The sequence below is a fragment of the Canis aureus genome, chromosome 17, assembly GCF_053574225.1.
Source record: "Canis aureus isolate CA01 chromosome 17, VMU_Caureus_v.1.0, whole genome shotgun sequence".
Taxonomy (NCBI): domain Eukaryota; kingdom Metazoa; phylum Chordata; class Mammalia; order Carnivora; family Canidae; genus Canis; species Canis aureus.
Window position 1 is genome coordinate 34,275,873 of NC_135627.1, and position 23,143 is coordinate 34,299,015.

Consider the following 23,143-nt stretch of genomic DNA (forward strand, 5'->3'; position numbering starts at 1 on the left):
TTTATAGTGTCTTTTAGTAGATTTCACAGGTGATTCTTAATTAAAAAAAATCTACAAAAAAAAAAAAATCTACAGTGTCTTGGTATTTCTGTTATGACATTTAAACCTGGTATTTATATAGTAGAAAATATACTCACCAATCTAACAATATTTAGCCAAATATTTTAAAATATTATTTTCATAATTTGAGAATGATGAAAGCTCTAAAATTTAAATCATGAGTATATATTTATTTTGTAACAAAAAATAAAACCTAATACAAAGCATACTATTGTTTGCATTTCATACATTTTGATTCTTATGCTGAAATCTGTTAATTTAACATTGTTAAAATAAACTTTAGTTATTTAAAAAAATGCCAAGTACATGATTATGATAAACTTTTTGTTCATCAAAGAAAGAACTCTGGGAGTAAATAATGGTGTAGCAAATCAGTCCAAACACTAGGTCTTCATCTTTTGTTTCTTAGACCACTCAGGTGCTTCTTTTTTGGTCTGTTAAAAAAAAGAAAAAAGAAAAAAATATAAAAATCAAGTAAAATAAGAGATGCAATTCAGAGAACTAAGTACCTATATAATATTGAGGCTCTGTATGTAAAATTACAGTAAATAAGTGCTTTTCTTAATTCAGAAAAATACTTAAGGGCAAAGGTTCTGTCTTTTGTCAGAAATAATCTCCCTCCTGGTATGTGTGTAGAAAAAATGTACATCTGTGTTTTCTGGCTCAAAGCCTATATTTAACATATTGTACAGACATAAGTATTTATGAATTGATTTTATTTTCAAAGAGAATTATAAAAAAATCTAGGACGTGGCTCTTTTCATTTCTCTTATCTGTCTATATATGGATATTTATTCACACAATGGGTATTTTCTGAAGAATTACTAGATTCAAATCACTGTACTTTGAGCTTCTGAATTGCTATTTGTCAGAGTACTTCTTAGCTTTACTATTCAATTGTTTCTTTTTTTTTTTTAAGATTTTATTTATTTATTCATGAGAGACACAGAGAGAGAGAGGCGCTTAGACACAGGCAGAGGGAGAAGCCTGACTTGGGACTCAATCCCGGGTCTCCAGGATCACCATGCCTTGGGCCGAAGATGGTGCTAAACCACTGGGCCACCGGGGCTGCCCTAATTGTTTCAATCTAAAATGAGCCTTGCTCTTCAGAGTAGTAACAAAAAAGCAGGGGAGGTGGACTATTACAGAATAAAGCACTCAGAACTCCATATATAAGGCACTGATTCTGACCAAAATGTCCTATTTTATACAATATATTACAATAAATTAAATATGCAGTTTCTTTCCTACTTAGATCTGCTTCAAACTATGAAGGACCCTATTCCTAAATATATACACATATGTGTAAGCATATAGAGGAGTATGATAACTTGTAATTTCTATATTGTTTTATAGTCCCTAGTTGACATACAAACTGTTGGAAGTGATATCAACGATCAGCTCCTCTTGACCTTATTTATGCTTTGGCCAGCTTCAATTACCACTAAATAAGCTGGTAGATTCTCCTCCACTTTAATCTTTACACTATGGCTCTAACTTGAGCTATAGATACTTTCACAGGAGGGCCTCCAGAGGTGACTGAAATTCAGTAGGTCAGAATGAACTCTCCCAATCCTCCATAGTCTCTTAGTGAATAGTATCATACTTTACTCAGTCAAACCAGAAATATCTGATTCTTCTTCATCCTAGATTTCTTCTTTTCACCTACTACATCCATTCTAGACAGTCTAAAACTTAGATTTTATTGAAATATCTTTTTAACTCATTTTGTTCCTATCTCGACCCCACGGGGCCTTCATTGTTTCTGTAAGACCTTCCTAATTCTGATCTGGCTCTCCTATTCTGTTTAATTATTCATCCACAGTTCTCCCAAGCTTATCTTTCTAAAATGCAAATCTGTATTAAAACACCTCAGTATTTCCTTCTTTAAAAGAAAGTTCAAAGTCCTTAGTATTAAAGGTAAAAGAGAGGCTCCTGGCTGGCTCAGTCAGTAGAGCATGCAACTCTTTATCTCAGTGATGTGAGCCTACTTAAAAAAAGAATAAAATGCAAAAAAAAGGTCAAAGAAGCTTCCATGGCAAAATCAGGAAATCATAGAGAAGGTCAGGTGCTGTCTGCTAAGAAAATTAACTGAAAAGTGACAGAGGCTGGGGCACCTGGCTAGCTTAGATGGTAGAGCATGCGACTCTTGATCCTGGGTTGTGAGTTTGAGCTCCATGTTGGGTGTGGAGATGACTTAAAAAAAAAAAAAGTGGCAGGATGCCTAGGGTGGCTCAGTCATTTGAGCATCTGACTTATGATTTTGGATGGGGTCGTGATCTCAAGGTCGTGGGATGGACCCCAGAGTCCAGAGTTGGCCCTGTGCTCAGCAAGGAATCTGCTTGGCATTCTCTCTCCCTCTTTCCCTTCCCCAGTCTGTGTGTGTGTGCGTGCAAGCACATGTGCAAGGATGTATACATAATTCTTAAAAAATAAGTGGCAGAGGCTAGCTAAATCCAAAAGATACCAGGGTACAAATCAGAATGCTATTAATTGGTAATAAGACATATAATTGTCATTTGGCCATAAATGCCTGCTAGTTTTACCAGTACTCTTTTTTCTTTTCCTTCCTTCCTTCCTTCCTTCCTTCCTTCCTTCCTTCCTTCCTTCCTTCCTTCCTTCCTTCCTTTCTTTCTTTCTTTCTTCTTTCTTTCATTTTTTAAAATAGTTCTAGATCATAAAGTCACAGTAAAACTGAAAAATTGCATTGTTCTTATATAAAGAGATGGAGAAGTTTTGAGTGACTGGAAAAGTCTAAGGCTGACACAATCAGTCTCAGTAGCACATCTATGCCAGTGTTTTTGAAACTGTAGGCCTCTTCAATTATATCTCGATAAAACTGGAGGAAAAAAAAAAGAAACTGTAGGTCCCCACCCATAGGTAAGAAAATCAATTTAATGGGTGAAGACTGAACTTGAGAAGAAAAAAGTCAACAGACTAGAATAGAAAATGCCAGAGTATCTGCTATAGCTGGAGTAAACTCTGTTTTGAGAAAGTATGATCATCACTAGGTCACAAGGTGAGCTGGTTTTTTTAACTGTAGCTCCTGGGCAAAAAAATCTGAAAGCACCTTCTGCAGACCAAGCTATAGATCCTCGAGCTTATAGCAAAGGGTAGAGAATTTGTACATCTCTGTTTTTTCAATCAACTGATACAAAAAATATTACTGCTCTGTGTACATGGGAAGATGATGAATAAAACTTTTGATATTAAAAAGAAATCTTAAGACTCAAAAAAGGACAGTACAAGAATTTCAGTGGCAATTCTTCCTGACTCCTTTTACTGTGTTTTGTCCAAAGCAGACCACCTCTCCTCCCTCCCCTCCCCACCAATACATTTTTTTATCAGATGTGTTAATGAAGTAGATTTGCCACAATCAAGTGTACCTCTTTCCAGGGATTAGCCACTTTTCCACTTCATAAACTGACTTTTGAGATATTTGATCTTTCATAGGTTCCATTACATGAAATCTTTTTTATATGTACATATGGCACATAGCTTTATTTTTTATGTGATGGCTTAGATTAATTGTGTTTGTGGTTATATATATATATATATAATTTATTTATGATAGTCACACAGAGAGAGAGAGAGAGAGAGAGGCAGAGACATAGGCAGAGGGAGAAGCAGGCTCCATGCACCGGGAGCCCGACGTGGGACTCGATCCCCGGTCTTCAGGATCGTGCCCTGGGCCAAAGGCAGGCGCCAAACCGCTGCGCCACCCAGGGATCCCCTGTTTGTGGTTTTATAAAGAAATAGTACAAATTAGTGAAAACTTTGAATTATTAGATGAGTGTTAACAAACCCTAAGAGAGCTGCACTCCAGATTTAGGGAGGAACTCAGAGAGCTGTGGTAGAAACAAATGACAGGATTAACTGGAATCCTACCAGGACTAATCTACCAGGTTACATGTGATTCTGGAGATAAATAACTGATAAGATAGGCACTTTTGTGTCATGGAGAAGCAGTCAACTAAAACATTCATATATTATTTGGGGGTTCTAACATATTGAGAAAGTATGTTAAAATGAGAAAGAATGATGATAATGCAGATAGAATAAGCCTGGTGGATTATTCCTGGAATCTAGAAAAAGAGCTAGAAATTAAGAATATATTAGTATTCAATCACCAGAAAAGTGTCACTTTTCTAAAGAAAAGAAAGATGATCTCTACTAGATATAATGACTTTGTTTTCCAAAAAAGATATAAGCTGGGAATCACAGAATATAATACTTACAGAGTCTTCACAGCTTCACAGGCAGGGCCCAACTTAAGTGAGTCTAGGATAGCTTACTTCGCTTTCCTATCGACTGAATGAGAGATTGTCCCCTATTATTTGACCTTCACTTTCCTACTTGCATGCTCACAAAGAAATTATTTATTTCTAATTATGTATATCAGGAAGAAGTTGCAGTTAGAACTCAAGATGCTGGGCAGCCCTGGTGGCTCAGTGGTTTAGCGCCGTCTGCAGCCCCGGGATCGAGTCCCATGTTGGGCTCCCTGCATGGAGCCTGCTTCTCCCTCTGCCTGTGTCTCTGCCTCTTTGTGTTTTTCATGAATAAATAAATAAAATCTTAAAAAAAAAAAGAACTCATGATGCTAGAAATTGAAAAGTTATTTTTTTGAAATGTAAATGTATGTAGCTAGATATCTTGAGGTCCGAGCATACTTTGGTGAGATAAATCCAGATTCACCACCAAAAAAAAAAAAAAAAAAAAAAAGTGAGTCCAGAACTTCCATACAAATTCACAAGAAAGTGTTATAGGTATAATGAGTTGTTGATCCCCTCAGTTTCCAGAGATGGCTGGAGTCCCTTCAATCTACCAGCAAAGTTCATTTAACCCAGTGTGTTGCTCAAGTATGTAGTTATGTCTTGAAAAAGGTTGGGAGGCACAGAGTTAGCATATGACTCTGTAGTGATGCTACACCAGTGTGGCATCCTGTGTCATTTGTCTTTCTCCGTTCAGTTGCACTCATTACATTACTATCTTATAAATAACTGCTCAATTCATTTGTGGTGAATAATGAGAAAAGCTGTTTTTATAATTTATCTACTCAGAAAAAGTAATTTTTAAATTGTGGTAAAATATAAACAATATAAAATTTGCCATCATTATTAAGTGTACAGGTCAGTGGCATTAAGTATATCAACACTGTTGTGTGACCATCACCACCATCCATCCACAGCGCTCTTTCCCCCTGTGTAACTGAAACTGTCTCCATTACAGTGACTCCCTACACCCCCAGTTCCTAGCAGCCACGGTTCTATTTTCTGCTTCTATGAATCTGAGTCTTCTAGGTATATCCTCTCTACTTTTATCTCCCTTTTTGTCCTAAGGAAAGTGTTAATGGATCATGAAGTGACTGAAGCCAGGGATAAGAATGTAGAAAGAGAGGAATAAAGTCTAGATATAAAAAAAATGCATATTAGACATTCTATTATTGAACAATGGAAAGAAGCACAAATTAGAAAATAATTTGTAAATACTGTACTTTTTTTGCCTTGGGTATTTCTCACACTTTAACTAGACCTCCTTGTCACCTGTCAAAATCTTAGACCTTCTTCAAGGCCAACCTCAAGTTCTTTCTGCAGGAGTGCATCAACATAAAAGTATCTATTCTTTCTTTAAATTTCCATAGCACTTAGCATTTTCTTTATTTTCCTTTAAAGTAGTCCACTCAATTTTATCTATATCAAAATGATCAAATATTCTATAATGTTTAGCAAGGGTTTCTGCATATAGTCAGGACAAAGTTGTTGAACTAAATTGTACTTATTTGAAAGCTGTCTTCCAGATGACCACATGTAGCCTTTTAAATCACTTCTACAGAGAGTCATGTGGTCACATAGCCATTTATGTATCAATTACATAAACTTAATTTACCCATCCAACAGATGCCAGTCATTGAGATAACCAATCTAAGTTACCATCTGAACCCTACCATAAACTCACTGTAATTTGGAAACTTCATACACAATTTACTAGTGTTACTATTTTTATCATGTTCCCTGCCCTCCCTGGATCCTGAGGCTTTTCATTGTTTCAAAAAGACTAAAGCAGGATTGCTAACATCTGCATTTTTACTGAGAAAATAGTGACAACGATATGAATCCTGAGTCAAAAGTACTGGTTTGGAAAAGGATGGTAGCAGAATACTAGCAAAAATTAGTCCTATGCTGCTCTGGAAGGAAAAAGGAAAAGTTGCTCCAAAGAGATTAGAAGAGCTCCAGTTCTTCCTAGAGAGGAGAGAGGCAAGGCTAGAGAAAAGGGTAAGCACAGGTAAAAGCTAGCTTGAGAGAGAAGATGATGATTAGCGGAATGAGCTGGGTTTTATGAATGAAAGGGACTGAAATGGTGCTGCCTGTTGCAGAAGTGGCACTAACCATAGTCTCCGGCACTAACCATAGCTTTGGGAGTTGCTGCTTTAGCTCTCCAGGTCCTTTTAGTTCAACACTCAAGTTCTCTACCCAGTAGAGTTTTAACAGTTAAGAAGATAAGTAAATCAGGAAGGCACAGAACCATTTTTTTTTTAAGTTCTCAATTAGCAAATATTTATTGAGTATCAGCTTTATCAGCTGTGCAAGGCAATGGAAACACACTCCTATCCTTAAAGCACTTACATTCTGGGGTTCAATCTAGTCTTTGTTAGTGCATCTAATGCCTGAAAAACAACTGCCATATCTGTGATTTCCATGGCCAGAACTTAAGAAAGGTGTCTATAAAATGCACCTCTTGGGGTTCTCTTCATATATAAATATCACATGAGCCTTATAAAAGGTTCATATGAATATAAAAGCATACAAAGGAAAATGTCTCAAGCTCTTATGCTTCATTTTCTTCTACATCACAGCTCTACCTCCACCCTGTTGCCCAGTTGGAAGTAGTTTTGTATTTTCTTTTTTTAAAAAAATATTTTATTTATTTATTCGACAGCGAGGTAGAGACACAGGCAGAGGGAGAAGTAGGCTCCATGCAGGGAGCCCAATGTGGGATTCGATCCCAGTCTCCAGGATCATGCCCTGGGCCGAAGGTGGCGCTAAACCACTGAGCCACCCAGGTTGCCTTTCCTCATATTTTCAATGCATATATGAATATATACCCATCTATCTATCCAGCATTAAATTCGATATCAGGGAAAACTATCAATAGCAAATAATATCAGCCAAAGGATCTGGAAGCAAATTAGAAATGTTTCCACTTTAGTTATAAAACTGTAAGACTATGAAATAATTAGATCTAATTTTCAAATTTTTGCATCATAAATTCCTTATTAACAAGATATAAGAAAATATATCTTGAAAAGATATAAGGGAAATATTGCTATGAAAAATTGAAACTATCAGAACAGTAACTATAAAAAGTATAATGCCTGAAAAGAATAATAGTATGTTAGTATAAAAGATGTCCAGACCTCATTTCATATGATCTCCCTCTAGTTTTACAGATTAGAACCAGCTCAGAGTGTTCAATGATTTGCTCCCGGTTACTCAGTCAATTCACACTAACAATTTTGTGTTAGCACATAGTCTTGATTTGACTGGTTTTCAGTAGTAGCTCTCAGTTTTCATTAGGGTATAGCTGAGCTCATACCTCTTTTGAAAAATTTTCCCTTATTATAAAATAAGGTTATTATAGAACACCCCCCCCCCCCCCAGAAAACACAGATATGGAAAAAGAAGGAAATATAAGCCACCCACTTGATACTTTGTATTTTGAATCTTCTTAATTTTATTCTCACTGCAGAACCTTGTTTTGAGGTACTGAAGAACTTTTACTGTTTTGTTTTTTTTTTTATTTATTTATGATAGTCAGAGAGAGAGAGAGAGGCAGAGACACAGGCAGAGGGAGAAGCAGGCTCCATGCATCGGGAGCCTGACGTGGGATTCGATCCCAGGTCTCCAGGATCGCGCCCTGGGCCAAAGGCAGGCGCCAAACCGCTGCGCCACCCAGGGATCCCCTTTTACTGTTAATTATATACTGGCTGCAGTCAGGATATCACAATCAGGTTACCAGCCAAAGTTAGAAATATAGGAGTTCAGAGTCACAAGGAACAGCTCACTGCTTGGAACGGAGAAGGGTCAGAAAAGCAGATCAGAGGATGTGACAGGTTTAAGTATTTGGCTGTTATCTTGTGGTTTTCATCTGACCTTACTTTTCCCATCAACATCTAGGTTTCACTCTGCTCTCTTCTTATAGATTTTAACATAATAGACATATCATATTGTCTGCCATAATCTTAGCCCCGTGTCTGAGCCATGGTCCTTTGAAATAAATAGCTCTAGGCAGCTTTATTTGGTACCATGCGATTCCTGCTCACTAGTTTGAGTGGCCTTTCAGTAGCCTGGCTAATAACCTTAACAGGTCTTGCCACAAAGGGGTATCGCCCAACAAAAATAAGCTGCACCAATGAGATTCCTGTTTTTGGAAAATACAAAGAACTAGACTATAAGAGAGTAGATGTGGGAAGGAAACATGTCTCAAGACAAGGGGCCAAGAGCAAGTCGATGAGGAAGTGGAAACTATGAGTAAGCAGAAACTAGGAGAGAAACAAAGAGAAGCTGGTTTACCACCAGAGGGAAAGATCCCAGGACACAGCTGCGGAAATCCGGAAATCCGTATAGCTGCCTTGTTTCCTGGCTGGTCAATCTAGGCTTCCTGTTTTCTCTCTTCTGTCAGCTCAGTCTCCATTACTGCCACATGGATCCTTACAGTAATTATCCCTTGTTTCATCTAAATTCTAACTCTGTCATTTTTAAAAAAAGTATGTTGAACCATGTAATCACCAAGCAATCTCATGTTTCATTGATCTTGAGCAGCATTATCTGAATGTATAATGAAGTAGCTTAGATCAGAAGCTCCCATACTTGACCAATTATTATAATCATCTTGGAAGTTTTAAAAAACTAAGATTCTGGGGACTCACTAAATCAGAATATCATAGAGAAAATCTGTCTGGTTTTGAGTCACTGTTCAGATGGTAAAAATTACATTTCTTCTGAGAAATTAAAGCAAGCATGGGAAACCATGTTAAAGTGTAATATTTGATAATATTACTATTTTGATTGTTGCCTTTTAATTTTTATTCTTATTTGCTAAAACATCATTTTTGGTATTTTCTCTACTTTTAATCCAAATTTTTCTAATTTTTTGTCCTTTGATTTCTGTACATGTAGGTTTCTACTTAATGCATTTCAGTTTATGTTAATATGATTGGTTTTGTATTTTACGAAGAACTACTTAGAGCAAAATATACTAATTAAAAATAAGAGGGCAAAGGAGATATTTTGCATCTTTTTATTCTTGGGTAAATTAAAAAAGTATACAAAATGTCTCCCTGATTCCCCTACAACAAGTCCTGAAGATTAGAGGAGGTAAATGGTAGATTAAGGCTAATTTCTGGGCAAGTCCAATATGTTCACTAAAAATATAAAACCCAATTATCAGCGGTAAGACATATATTTGGAGATTAATATAGATCTCTCAAAGCCCTTTAATGAAACTGAAAATTAGTTCAAAACCCATATGAAGAAGAGGTTAGAAATTTAAGTAAAATATATTTATGAAAATCAGAGATATTAAAATTCTAAGTTAATTTTGATTTTACTTACAAAGAGTGTTGGTTTGGGTATAAATATATTGTCTTCATGTTCTCTTGGCACATTTAAAGTTTTTGATTTATGATTTTCTGTCATATTTTTTGCATCTGTTTTAGTAAGAAGTAACTGGTCCTCAGAACGCTTACTACGCATATTGGTGACAATCTGTTTCATTGCTGCCAATTCCTGTTGATACAAAAACAGAAGATAACGGCAAGTATGATTTTAGGAAGCAGACTAAAAATGATTGATGTTAAAGCATTTATTTTTATTCTTGAAGTAGAAGAAACATTTGAAGCAATCACACTATATGAATGAGGAAAGCTGTGAAACATGTCAATGTTAAGTAATGCACATTATAGTTTCATATCATCAGTATTTTTGGTATGGTAACTGATAAATATATCATTCCATACTCTAATGGATCCTTGATTTTTCTAAATATTGGCATCACCTGTGGTACTTCAAAAACTAGTGATGTCTGTGTCCCACCCCCAGAGATTGTGAGTAATTGGGCTGGGAGATGGCCTTGGCTTTGGGATTTTCTAAAGATCTCCTTGAGATTCTAACAGACAAATCTGGAAACCACTGGCAGAGCTACGTTCCACCCACCGTTCCACCCACCGTAGTTTCTCTGCACCTGTTTGTTGTGTAGATGATTTAGGCACTTAACTGTTTCTCTTCTACCTTTTCAATTATTCCATTTCCTTTTGAAGTCTTTTAAGAAGATGGTAGGGGAAAGAGCCCCAAACTTTTTTCCTTGCCTACTAATCACCAGTTTGAGTCTTAAGTTTAATACAATTTCAGGATTTCTTTAACCACTATTCTTTTACAAATGAAAACTAGAGTTTGCTTTAGCAGTTACTGTTTCAACTAAGAATTAATCATGCTGAACTTGTTAAAGGGCTCAGATCACAACTTTCAGTCATTCCCTCTTCTAACTCTATTTTGTCTTTTATTTCTCCCAACAGTGCAAACTTTAGCATTTAACACTAATTAGTGGGTATTTATGATTAATTACTAAATTCACTGAATCAAACGCAAGCAAATGGAGACAGGACAGACTAAACTCTCCATTACCTTAATTATCTGTAGAATAGTGGTGGGCTATGTTGGAAGTCATTTTTTCCCTATGATTTGATTTCATTTTCATGCCAAGAGACAAAAGTTACGGTGACAGAGAGATGTTCTGCTCCCTTCTACTAATCTGTTTATAGACATCATCTCTGTGTCAGAGCAAGTTTCTACAGGCCTTTTTTTTTCCCCTGGCTGTCATGAGTTCTATTTAGAACCATCTAGCTTGAGTGGGTATTTTAAAACAGAGCTGTTGAGTTCAAGCCACTAAGCTTTAATAAATCTTGGAGAGGAGCTGGAAGAAATGGTGCCAGAACCCTTTTTCTCCTTTCTGAAGTCCATGACAATGTGTACACCTTCAGACGGTGCCAATCTGATATAACATCATTTGGGCCTTTTGAGGGATCTTTTTGCTTTCAATATTATGTTATTTCGCTTATGTGTTCTCTGTAGTGAAGTACATAATCACCAATTTGGTGTTAAACATGTCTGGTATTATAGTAGATTTTAGCTCATGTTCTACTGACCATTGTAAGAAGGGAAAGGGGAGATAAGATGATGGGCTCTCGGTCTATCAAAAGAAAGCTTTGCATCTGAAAGAACCCATGTTTACTTGCCTTAACTTTTGTATCTTGGCATGAAGATACAATAATAGGAAAAAATAACCTTTAGCACAACCTACTACTAATCTACAGTTAATACGTAAAGGGGATCATATTTGCTGGGGAAGGGGACCAGTGGGGCAATGAGGCTGAGGAGATTAACTGGTGATTAGTAGGCAATTAAAAAAGTTTGGGGCTTTTTCCTCTACCATTTTCTTAAAAGACTTCAAAAGGAAATGGAATAATTGAAAAGGTAGAAGAGAAAACGTTAAGTGCCTAAATCATCTACACAACAAACAGGAATAAGTTGTAGGTATAGTAAGGCAGAGGGTTTTGGCTCCTAAGTGTCCGGGAGGAGGCCATCATTTTGTTTCTCTTTGGCTTCCTTCTACTGCTGGTATAGGAGCAGTTACAGGAAATAGCTCATTCCTGGTGCTGGTCAGGAGACAGAAGAGAAATTCTTGATTTATTCTTTGATTTATTCTCTATTCAAGAAATTCTTGATCTTTGCTTCATCCAAACTAGGATCACTTTAATTTAGGCTGTTGTCACAGTCTATTTTCATTCTTCTAACTGTATTAAACAATAATGTTAGCACGGTTTCTGAAACCTAGGTAAAGAACATTTTACGAGCAACACAGTTCTAAAAAATTCCTATTAAAAAAAGACAGCTACAATGGATACTAAAAGAACATGTAGAAAAATTTTGTTCAGTTTTATTATGTTTGGTCATAGAAATGATCCATCTCTTTCATATCAATGATAAATTTTGGGAAGGAATATTTTACTTTAACAACAAATAGTATCTGCAATCCCATCATGCACTGAACACACAGCCAAACAAAGACATGTACTGGAATTATTTTAGCATTAGGTTAGAAGTTGAAGACACCTCTACTCCTGTTACTAACTCTGTAAACTTAGGCAATCTACTCTGGTTCAATGAGATTCAGTTTCCTAATTGATAAAATGTGTGCTTGTGTTACCTTTTTGGCTATTTGCCAGTTCGATAAGTGAGTATGTTTATTTTGCATTTCTTTTATTGTGAGGTTGAGCAGCTTTTCATATACTTAAGGGTATTTGATATCCTTGGCCCATTTTTCTCCTGGGTGATTGGTCGTTTTCTTACACATTTCAAAGAGCTCTTTATATGTTAGAGATTTTAGCCCTTTGTAGTATGAGTGGCAGTTTTCCGCCCCCTGTTTATCTTTTATCTATGTTTATATATATATATTTTTTTGCTATGCAGAACTTTATGATTCTGATGTAGCTGAATATGTCAATCTTTATTTTACAGCCTTCTCCGTGTCTTCTTCCATTTTCCTCCAGTTACTTTTATGCTTTCTTTTTCTTTTCCTTTTCAGTTAGACCTCTGATCTGTTTGAAGTTTATCCTGGCTTGTGGTGAAGGGTGTGGATTCAACATCTTTCCCCCATAGGTATTCTGTGATAAAATTATGTACTCACCCATTTCAGATGCTTATCTTTATCATGCACTAAACTTCCATTAAATATATGATTTATTCCTGGACTTTCAAACTCTATTTCAATAGTCTGTCAATTCATGCACCCTATGTCACACTGTAAAATGTTTACTGATTCGGGTATGTTTTTGGCTCTTAGAGACAGGGGTGGACCTCTATTAAAGTAGGAGAAAAACTTAGAACTGATTTTTAGGATATTGGGTCTTTCTACCCATAACAATATTTTAATAGATTTTTCACCTACACTTTTGGCATAAATTGTCATGCCCTAATTGGTATTACCATTACAAATAAATGGTTATAATTACAAGATCTCAATTCTCAGACTGACAAAACAAAAAATAAATAAACCAACATAGCATAGATGAGCTAGAAAACTTGTCACTACAAAAGAGAATCTTTAGGTAGGATGAAGTCACCCTGAGATCTTCTGTTTTGGTCCTGATCTGGTTTGGTTTTTACCATGTTCTTGTCTGGCTCCTGATTGCTGGTTCCATCTTCTATTTAAGATTCCACTCTTACTGTTTGGACTTCATTTTTGCATTTCATTTCCTTAGTTTGGGTTCTGCTTTTCTCTGTTCTATCACTGTCCTTTTCTGATTGGTCAGTAGGATTATTTGTACTAGTATTTGATGACTTACAAATATTGTTCACTGCAGAGTGTGATTAGATGCACAAGAAAGGAACCTCTGATATTCAAAGAATGTTTCAAGTATCATGTTCAATTGAATTCTTTTTCTTACATTGCATCTATTGTTCCAAATCATATTTGGGTTCCTATTTTGTACTCTGATTTTCTTACAGAGATTTTCCTCCTTCTTAAAGTGCTTGCTTTTTAGTTTTTTTCCCTCATTGATGGAAACAATATATGCCTTTTTCCATATCACTTAAGATTATCTAGCTTCTTAATCATGCTATTTATTAGCTGGGTTCAATTTTGTACTGATTGCTTTTAAGACTGATGCACAGCTGTTATTCTGAAATTTCTCCTGGTTACTTTCTTTATTATTTATCTTGGCAAGTTTCATTATTCTGAGGGCATTGTGGAAGAAAGTATTGTGCTTTCCTTCAGGACTTTGATGGTATTAGTTTGTTTTCTAAAGCCAAATTTCTGAGAACTATGATGCCAAGCTGATTCTTATTTCTTAGTAATTGTTTTCTTTCTTTCTATGATCTTCTATATTGTTTAGTTTTTCTCTGTTAGTTTCCATCTTTTTACCTTTTTCTCAGTTTTAGGAGAGTTCATTGACTTTTCCTCACATCCTTCTCCTACAATTTTTGAAAATAAAATAGCACTAATGTTTTTTTGTTCTTTCTTTTCTTTTCTTTTCTTTTCTTTCTTTTCTTTTTTCTTTTCTTTCAAGATTTATTTATTTATTTATTCAGGAGGAGGGAGAAGCAGGCTCCATGCATGCCGGGAGTCCGATGTGGGACTCGATCCCGGGACTCCAGAATTGTGCCCTGGGCCAAAGGCAGGCGCTAAACCGCTGAGCCACCCAGGGATCCCCTCGTTGTTTCTTATTTTATGGAAATACTACTTTCTCAAATCTTTCTGGAAAAAAAAGAATTATAATATGTTGTGTTTTTCTGCTATGGAATTTTGTTTTTGTTTTCTTTGCAGAACAGGGTCAGTTTCTCTGTTTACTGTGATTTTTTTCTCTTTTGTCCTAATTTTCTTCCAATTTTTGACAGTCTTTGGTGTGTGTTCCAATTTATGAACAAAGAACCAGATTATTTTGGTTTTTTGTTTCATTTATGGAAAGAAAGCAACAGAAAACTCTCTCTGAATATGTGGATGAGAAAATCTGTTTAGTGGCTTCACTCTAGGGGTCCTCATGCAGAAAGCAGGCTCTCTTCTCCAAAATGACAAAACGCAGAGTGCTCTAATCTGGAGTCTTTCACTTTGGCTGTTTTAGCCTATTCTTGGCAAATGCTCCATTAATGTCTCAAAATATTTTTTAAAATTCCCATTTTTACAAATTATACAAGCATTACTTGTTCACTGTAAAAATTCAAATACTGTAAAAGGGACACACCCTAATCCTCTTTCCCTTTAACCACTGGTTTGAGATCTTTAAATAGTATTCTATACACATAGTCTGATTTATAATAATAGTCATAAATTCTAACACTTTTACACTGATTTTCAAAAAGCTAATATTATATATGTTATAATCCAGGATATCAAATACATAAAAAAATTATAGTAACTTCAAGAATTAATTAACCATTCATTAAAATGAACAGCTCTAGAATTGCATCTGGTTATACAATTGAGACTTAGGATAAAACTGAAATAAAAAAATAAAAACCACACTGTAGTAAAATAATTACTACTCAAAATGGAAGAATTAAGGGCAAGGATATTCTTATGAAACTTCTAGATGATGATGAGCAGGAGGAGGAGGAAGAGAAGGATGACGACTGTTACTGCATAAATAATATCTATAAAACAGATAAACTGCTCTCTTGAATCCAAAATCACATATCGTGGCCATTGAATACAAACTATTTGCATAGAGTGGTGGTATATTAAAACAGCTCAACTGCAGAGCAGCTGCTTAACAGTATTGCATAGTTGATGCCAATAAATTGCTGAAAGTTGTAAACTCTGCAAAGATGTTGGCAAGGGGACACATAGATGGCATTTCTTGATGAAAATAGCTCTGACAAGTATAATGCAAAGTATGTGCTCTACTGAAGGTCAAATGTAAGTGTTTTTACATAGGAATAATAATGTATCACAGCTAACAAGTCAGATAATTCTGTGCATCTTTCCCACTTGCGGTAAACACAAGGTAAAAACCAACCTTGTTTTAAATCAAGTACATACATATTTTGGATATTTAAACTTTATCTGAAAGGGTATTTAAAAAACATTTTATTATAGAAATTTTCCAATTTACAAAGAATATATGAAACTCTTCAGTTCTACTACTTAATTGTAACAATGACAAACATTTTGCCAATATTGTTTTTTAAACTAGCTTTAATGAGATATAATTCACAACCATACAGTCATTCATTTAAACTGTGTAATTCAATGGTTTTTAGTATATCCATGGATATGTGCACATCACCACAGTCAATTTTAAAACTTTTTTATTACCTCAAAAGAAACCTAGATTCCTTAGGAGTCACTCCTCAATCCCCTTACTCTCACCTTCCCACCCCTAAGCAACAGCTAATGTACTTTCTGCCTGTATAGATTTCCCTGTTCTAGATGTCTCATATGAATGGAATCATAATATATGTGGTCATATAATTTTGTTACTAGCTTCTTTCACTTAGCATAATGTTTTCAAGATTCGTCCATGTTGTAACATATATCAGTACTTCATTTCTTTTTATGGCCAAATAATACTCTACTGTACGGCTATACCATATTTTGTTTATCCATTCATCAGCTGATGGACATTTGGGTTGTTTCCACTTCTTGGCTATTGTGAATAATGCTGCTATAAACATGCATGCGTAAGTTTCTGTGCGGACATGTTTCATTTCTCTTGGGTACAAACCTAGAGGTGGACTGCTGGGTCATATGGTTAACTCTATGTTTAGTTGTTTGAGGAACTGCCAGATTGTTCTGTCAACAGTGTTTTATCTATTTCCTTACCAGTTTTTAAAAAATATTCTAAAGCAGATTTCAGAACTCAGATTATTTCACTTACAAATACGTTAGTAGAGATTTTTAATACATGGTTTTGAGGAAGTTAAAATATACCTTGAATGTCAATGCCACTATACTCTAAACAAGGGACAAAGCAGATTTTGTATGGCAGAACTGTTAAAGAATAGTATCAGTATCTACAACTGCAAATCGCTGTTCTCTGTCCCTACTGTCTAAATACTTGTTCCTATTAGTAGGGAACCTTTCCCTGGGGTTGTCCCTTTGGATCATAGGGAGAATATAAAGTTTTTAGGTGTGGAGAGAGGAAGAGAGTGGGCAAGAGCTAACATTCACTGTCCATCTACTGTGTGCTAGACCTTGTGTTAAGTATTTTACATAATAATTTAATCCTCTTCTAGAGGTGCCTGGGCGGTGTAGTTGGTTGGGTGCCCGACTCTTGGTTTCAGGGTCATGAGATTAAGCCCCATGTCAGGCTCTGTGCTCAGTGTGGAGTCTGCTTAAGACTCCCTCTCCCTCTCCTTCTGCCTCTCCCCCTCTGTAGTCTCTCTCTCACTCAAATAAATGTTTAAAAAAAAATTAATCCTTTTCCAAATACCAAGAGGTAAATATTACTTCAATTTTGAAGATGAAGAAATAAGCTTATGATATTTTAAGAAATTTAACCAAGTTCATTAGTTACTAGTAAGTGAAACCAGTTTTCAAATGCAGGTCGTCCTGGGTTCAAAGCTGTCATTATTTATATAATAGTGCATGTATCTTCTATCAAAGGCTTTCATACACATACACACATATGCACACAATCACACAATTTCAGATTTGGAAGGGATCTTCAAGTTACTTAACCCACCCTCTAATCAAAACAAAACAACAGCAATAACAACAACAACAAAAAACAAAGCCAAACAAAACAAAACGTGTCTCCTTTTAATGTGTACTCTTAGGTTTTAATTCTAGCCTTTGGATACTTGTATAACAAGTCTATTACTATCTCTTTCACACGTTTACTTTGAATTTCTTAAAACTCTCTAAATCATTTCATTTTTAAAAAAATATTTATTTATTTATTTATTTATTCATTCATTCATTCATTCATTCATTCATTCATGATAGACATAGAGAGAGAGAGGCAGAGACACAGGCAGAGGGAGAAGCAGACTCCATGCCAGGAGCCCGACGCGGGACTTGATCCCGGGACTCCAGGATAGCGCCCTGGGCCAAAGGCAGGCACTAAACCACTGAGCCACCCAGGGATCCCCCTCTAAATCATTTCTTCTGTAAACACCCCCAGTTCATTCATTCCTTTTCTATGTAAAAATAATTCTTGAATTCTTTCACCACCCTGATTGTTTTCCTCAGATTACCTTCTACTATTGAAAAGTTTGGGGTCTAGAACAGAACAAAGAAAGAAGTCTTGGCCAGAGCAGAATAAAGCCTATTTACTTCATATTCTAATGTATTTAAGATGACATTCACATTTTTGAAACCATACCTTATCTGTGATTGAAAGCTTAGCAAGGAAAAGAAAAAAAAAAGAAAGCTTAGCAAGAGCTCAAGTATATACATGAATGAGACACAACTGTGCTGTCATAGCCTAAGGGACATAACTAATCACCTAGTACATTCTTTCCTGAATTTGGATATAATCATAAGGTCATGCTCAACAGCGATCCAGGTAGAGGAAGCTAGAATTAACACAATAAGTAGGCCCCGAGTTGAAATCACTGACATCATTGACATAACAGAAGTGTGGGCACTCTGATTCTGTTCTGATTGCCTTGTACACACCCTTTATCTCCTCTGATTGCTGGATGGTCTCCTTTGGACTTCTGACTTCTCTGCCTTCTGGTACTCAAGCTCTCTTGGTGTCCTGCTCTTCCTCTGTAACAGTATTCTTCTAGTTGCTGTCCAATTTCTGGCCTTTACTATCTCAGTATAATCTGATAGGTTTTGATGGATACTCCAGCTGATTTCCATCATTGACTTCAGGCTCTGAACACTGTGTTCTACTCTGAGGACTGGTTTCCAGAGTGTAGCTGACTCCTGTACCTGTACTTTCTCCATGTTTTATTCCTAGCCTTCTCTCAGTGTTAGTTCCCTGAGACGTGATCAGTGACTTAAGTTTCTATCAAAATACTGCCAATATGGAACCTGACAGGATTATGATCATAATTATCTCATCCCTCCTGGCCACCATACATTTCCAGAGACTTATTTTTATTTATAGCTTTGCAGTTTTGTGTGTCTCATGTTCTATAATTGTTTGGTTTGTTATAAACTGTTACAATTCTAAGAGAATTATAAAAACACATGGATAGAAATGACAGCAAGAGGTCTTTACTTTTTCCTTACTGATAAAAAAAAAAAAAGGTTAGAGAAATGTACTATTTAAAAGAAAATATGCCAAACTTCTAAAATATAGTGGGAAAAATACATATTTCATTCTAAAATACATATTCAAAAAACTAGAGAATAGCAGGCCTATATGATACCTAAGAGATATGAAAGTGTGATGAGAAAAAAGTTAAGATAGCATATATACACAGGTAAAATATTTTTATGATGAGACATTATATTATTGCTTCACATAAGAGTTTTACTTGCAAGATACAAGGATATTTGTAATTTTAAAGATGATGAAAAAGATTAAAGCAGTCAAAATACTTATGAAAATAATTTAACCTCGTTTTACTAAGTTCTGTACAAGTCCACATAAACATAGAGGTCCACAGAGTACAACCTAAGAGAAATTCGTGTGTCTTTTATGCAACTCAAAATTGAGGAGAGTTAACATTCCTTAAGATGGATAACTGAGATTCAGCTGCTCTTTCTGTGAAATGACCATCATAGGGTTCCTGTAAGACTTAAATGTTTTAAACATTTTGGAAGAAAGAAGCTATAAAAACTCAAGATATTATTACTGATATATAATAGGTTTAGTTCTGGCATATTTTAACTTTTAAACCCATGTGAGTGGTCTCTCTCTCTCTCTCTCTTTCAAATAAACAAATAATCTTAAAAAGAAATATTCACTAAAACCTACTAAATAAAAAATTTTAAGTGGAAGAGCATCATGGAGAAATGTATGAATCTGAGAAATTATTATATCTAACAAAAATTAACTTAAGCACTCAGTATTTTTTTAGTCATGTTGATGTAAAATTTAACTACACAGGTATATAAGAAAAACATGTAAAAAGGTATCCTTAAGAAAATGTCAAAACAGTGAAGTATGAACCAAAAGGAATGACACACATATAGAAATATGTAATTTGTTTGAACCCTTTATGAAGTGGATTGCCTAAGGGGCACTTGTGGTGCTGAAATGTCCCTGAAACTTTCCGAGAAATCACAAAGAACATACAAGTTAGAATCCCGGAACATAAACATACCATAAAAGAATGATAATTATACTGTGACTTCACTTTTAGGAAACCTGGTTAACTGCAGGTTCGTTTTCTTTTTGTTAAGTGATACATACTGCAGTAAGAGGCAAATTATCTGGGCTAATGGGAGTCCACCATTCAGGCAAGTATGGGGCTTTGCATATTCTAGGTACCTTAGTAAGGAGTGGCTAGTTAATTCTGGTTAAATACTAACTGAAATGCCAGTAAGCCCTGAAAGATAGTATTGGTAGAAGCAGTAAGTGAAAAGGTAGAAGAATCTCAGGTCTTAGATATCTTCCACAAATATGTATCATTTTTGAGAGGCTTGATATCCCCAAAGTTTGCTTGTGGGTACAGATACCACATCCAGGGTTTTAGGAGTAGCTTTATTCTAGACAAACTTTACAGATACGACTTCCTAGTGGCTACTTTTAGATAAATCTCTGAAATTGTTCTTGGGTGTAGGAGAGCTTCTTCAGTTAAAATGATAGCAGTTGTCAGAGTGTGCTTTACTATGGGCAGGAAGAGGATGAGGATATATTGAAGGCTAGTTTCTAAAGCTTTCTATTTGTTCTATTTGACAGTTTCAAGTACAATTATAATTGAAGACTGTAAAGGACCATAAACAAACATTCAACTAAGTACTTATTATTATGTGCTAAATACTGTGCTAACGGCTAATTTACTAGGAAAAATGAAGCACTTTTCTGGCTAAGTCATATGCATAATTATGGTATATAATAATGTGAACATTAATAGAAATATCTAAAAAATTATTGGAAAAAAGTAGAAAAAAAGGTTAAATTTTTCTTTGTGGAGCTAAAGAGAACTTCAAAGAACACATACCATTTGAATTGACTTTTGGAACAGAAGGAAAAGAGAAAAAGGAACCACATTCATTGAGTTATATGCCTATTACATTCTAGGAATGTTACTACAGTTTTTAATTCCCATACAGTCATATAAGGGAAACATTGCCTTTACACTGAGGAAACTGAGTTTAAGGGGTTAACTTATTGTCACAAGAATCTATAGCTATCAAGAAGCAGAGCTGTGATTATGAACTCATCTTGTCTGACTGGCTTTTCCCACAGTATTTCAAAATGTAGGTGACATAAAGAATATAAAGGTTATTCCAACCTTAAAATTTAAGAAGAGACTTGAACATATATATACGCATGTACACTAGAAGGTAGAATGCAATTCTGGACCAATCCAGATGTCCATCTTCTCCATGTTTATACCTAGCATGCTACACACTACTAGAGATAAATTGTGCAGAATGGTACTACTATAAACACATGGTGTTTCAACTTGGCAATTATCTAATATATTTTTTTAAAAGATTGTATTTATTTGTTCATGAGAGACACAGAAAGAGAGGCAGAGACATAGGCAGAGGAAGAAGCAGGCTCCCTGCAGGGAGCCGGATGTGGGACTTGATCTGCAGACCCAGGATCACGCCCTGAGCTGAAGGCAGGTGCTCAACCACTGAGCCACCCAGGCACCCCTAATATTTTCATAATATATATTTCTCATTTACTGTGTAGTTATTTCAAAATTCTATTTTCCTCAAAATTCTGACACTAGCACATCTCTTGCCATTAGAGCACAGCCATTGGATGGAAACTACCTGAATTCTTACAACCAAACCTACAAACTCACTTTTATCTTTTCTTTTTTTAGGATTTTATTTATTTATTTATTCATCACACACACACACACACACACACACACACACACACACACACACAGAGGCAGAGACACAGGCAGAGGGAGAAGCAGTCTCTATGCAGGGAGCCTGACATGGGACTCGATCCCAGGTCCCCAGGATTACACCCTGGGCTGAAGGCAGCGCTAAACCGCTGAGCCACCCAGGCTGCCCTGAACTCAACTTTTATCTTAACATAATCTTTATTTCTATCTTCAAAATGGAAAAGGTGCCCCTCCTGTTTAAAGTTAAATCCCATCACTGTGCTCTAGATCTCTTCCTTCTCCAACACTCTGCTGGGAAATTGATTATCTTCTCTTGTTTGTACCTATAATGTCTCTACCTGGCTCCTATCACCATTTAAACTCTCTAGCTGTGGGAGGTAAAAGTCCTTGATCTCATGTTCTCCCTCCTTCCCATCATCCTATATTCTGATTTAAATATCTTAAAGATTGCCTATTTTTCCTAGACCACTTTTCAACTTCTGCTCATTCATCAATTCACTGTGGTCTGCTTTTTAGCTCCACTGAAACTGCTGTACCATCTTACTAAAATTCAACCGATGCTTTTTTTTTTTTTTTTTTTATCTTTGTTTGACTTGGCCCCTTGACAGCCCATTGTCACTGGTCAGATTCTACTGTCTTTCTGATGTTCCTGCCATCTCTCTGGTTACCCCACCTTCTAATTTGTGTACACACTTTTTCCTCTGCCTCTCCCTTAAATGTTGGTGCTCTTCAAGATTTTGGCCTAGGCCTTTTTCTGCTCTCACTCTACGTAGTTCATTTACCAATTCATTTAATCCCTTCCATATATAAAGCACCTTCTTTACTGGATATATCCACTTAGATATTTTCTTGAGCTTTCTTCTCCAAATCTATTTGTCCCATGTGCTTTGCAGCACCACCATAAACCCACGACACAAGCCAAAACTCCAGGCATCAATTCTTGTATCTCTGCTCTTCAACATTCCCTGGATCCAATCACCAAGCCCCATGATTCTACTTTCTAAACAGGCTTCAAATTAGCCCATTCTTGTGGGACACCATTATACCAGTCTGGTTTAAGATACCACCATCACTCACTGAAATACTGGAATAGTTTCCTAATTGGGGCTCTTACCACCACCCTTAATACAGCTACAAAAGAAATCACAAAAGGGCTTTATATCAACATCTTAAAATTATGCACAGTATTCTATGAAACATTTGGCTGATTAAAGATGCTTTTCCTACTCTTGAAAACTTATATTCTAAGGGCTTATATTTTATGATGAAATATATACACAGAAAAGCAGAATTAGAATTTCCAAATCAGGATATCTTGTTTCAAAAGGTGAAGATGAGTGGATAAAAAGGGATGAAAAATGAAAGCCACGTAAGAAGATTCCTGAGAGGTATACTCAATAAGAAAGAAGACATGCTCAGGAATTACATTTCTTATATTCAAAACTGAATGTTTAACTTGAAGCCTCGCTACTATAATTCAAGATGAGATCCTATCAGTTGATCTTTTCCTTTATCTCCTTTTAACCTCATTATTTAAGATTATATTATTTTATATTTTTATAACTAAGAGGTCTTAGCATAAGTGAAGACATTTA

At 35.7% G+C, this 23,143-nt stretch overlaps 1 protein-coding gene across 8 annotated transcripts in view; it reads right to left on the reverse strand.

Moving 5' to 3' along the window:
• Positions 1–209: 209 nt before the first annotated feature.
• Positions 210–23,143, reverse strand: part of PIBF1 (progesterone immunomodulatory binding factor 1) — a 191,259-nt gene continuing 168,325 nt past the window's right edge. For 4 of the 8 annotated variants that reach the window (XM_077855406.1, XM_077855408.1, XM_077855403.1 and 1 more), the window contains 2 exons: positions 9,672–9,845; positions 210–494 (listed from right to left, as the gene is read on the reverse strand). In XM_077855406.1, the coding sequence (XP_077711532.1) occupies positions 444–494; positions 9,672–9,845 (225 nt within the window). In that variant the 3' untranslated portion in view covers positions 210–443. Of the gene's footprint in view, positions 495–8,034; positions 8,122–9,671; positions 9,846–23,143 lie in introns of those variants that run through there. The other 4 variants (XR_013355737.1, XM_077855409.1, XM_077855405.1 and 1 more) reach the window with 3 other exon arrangements.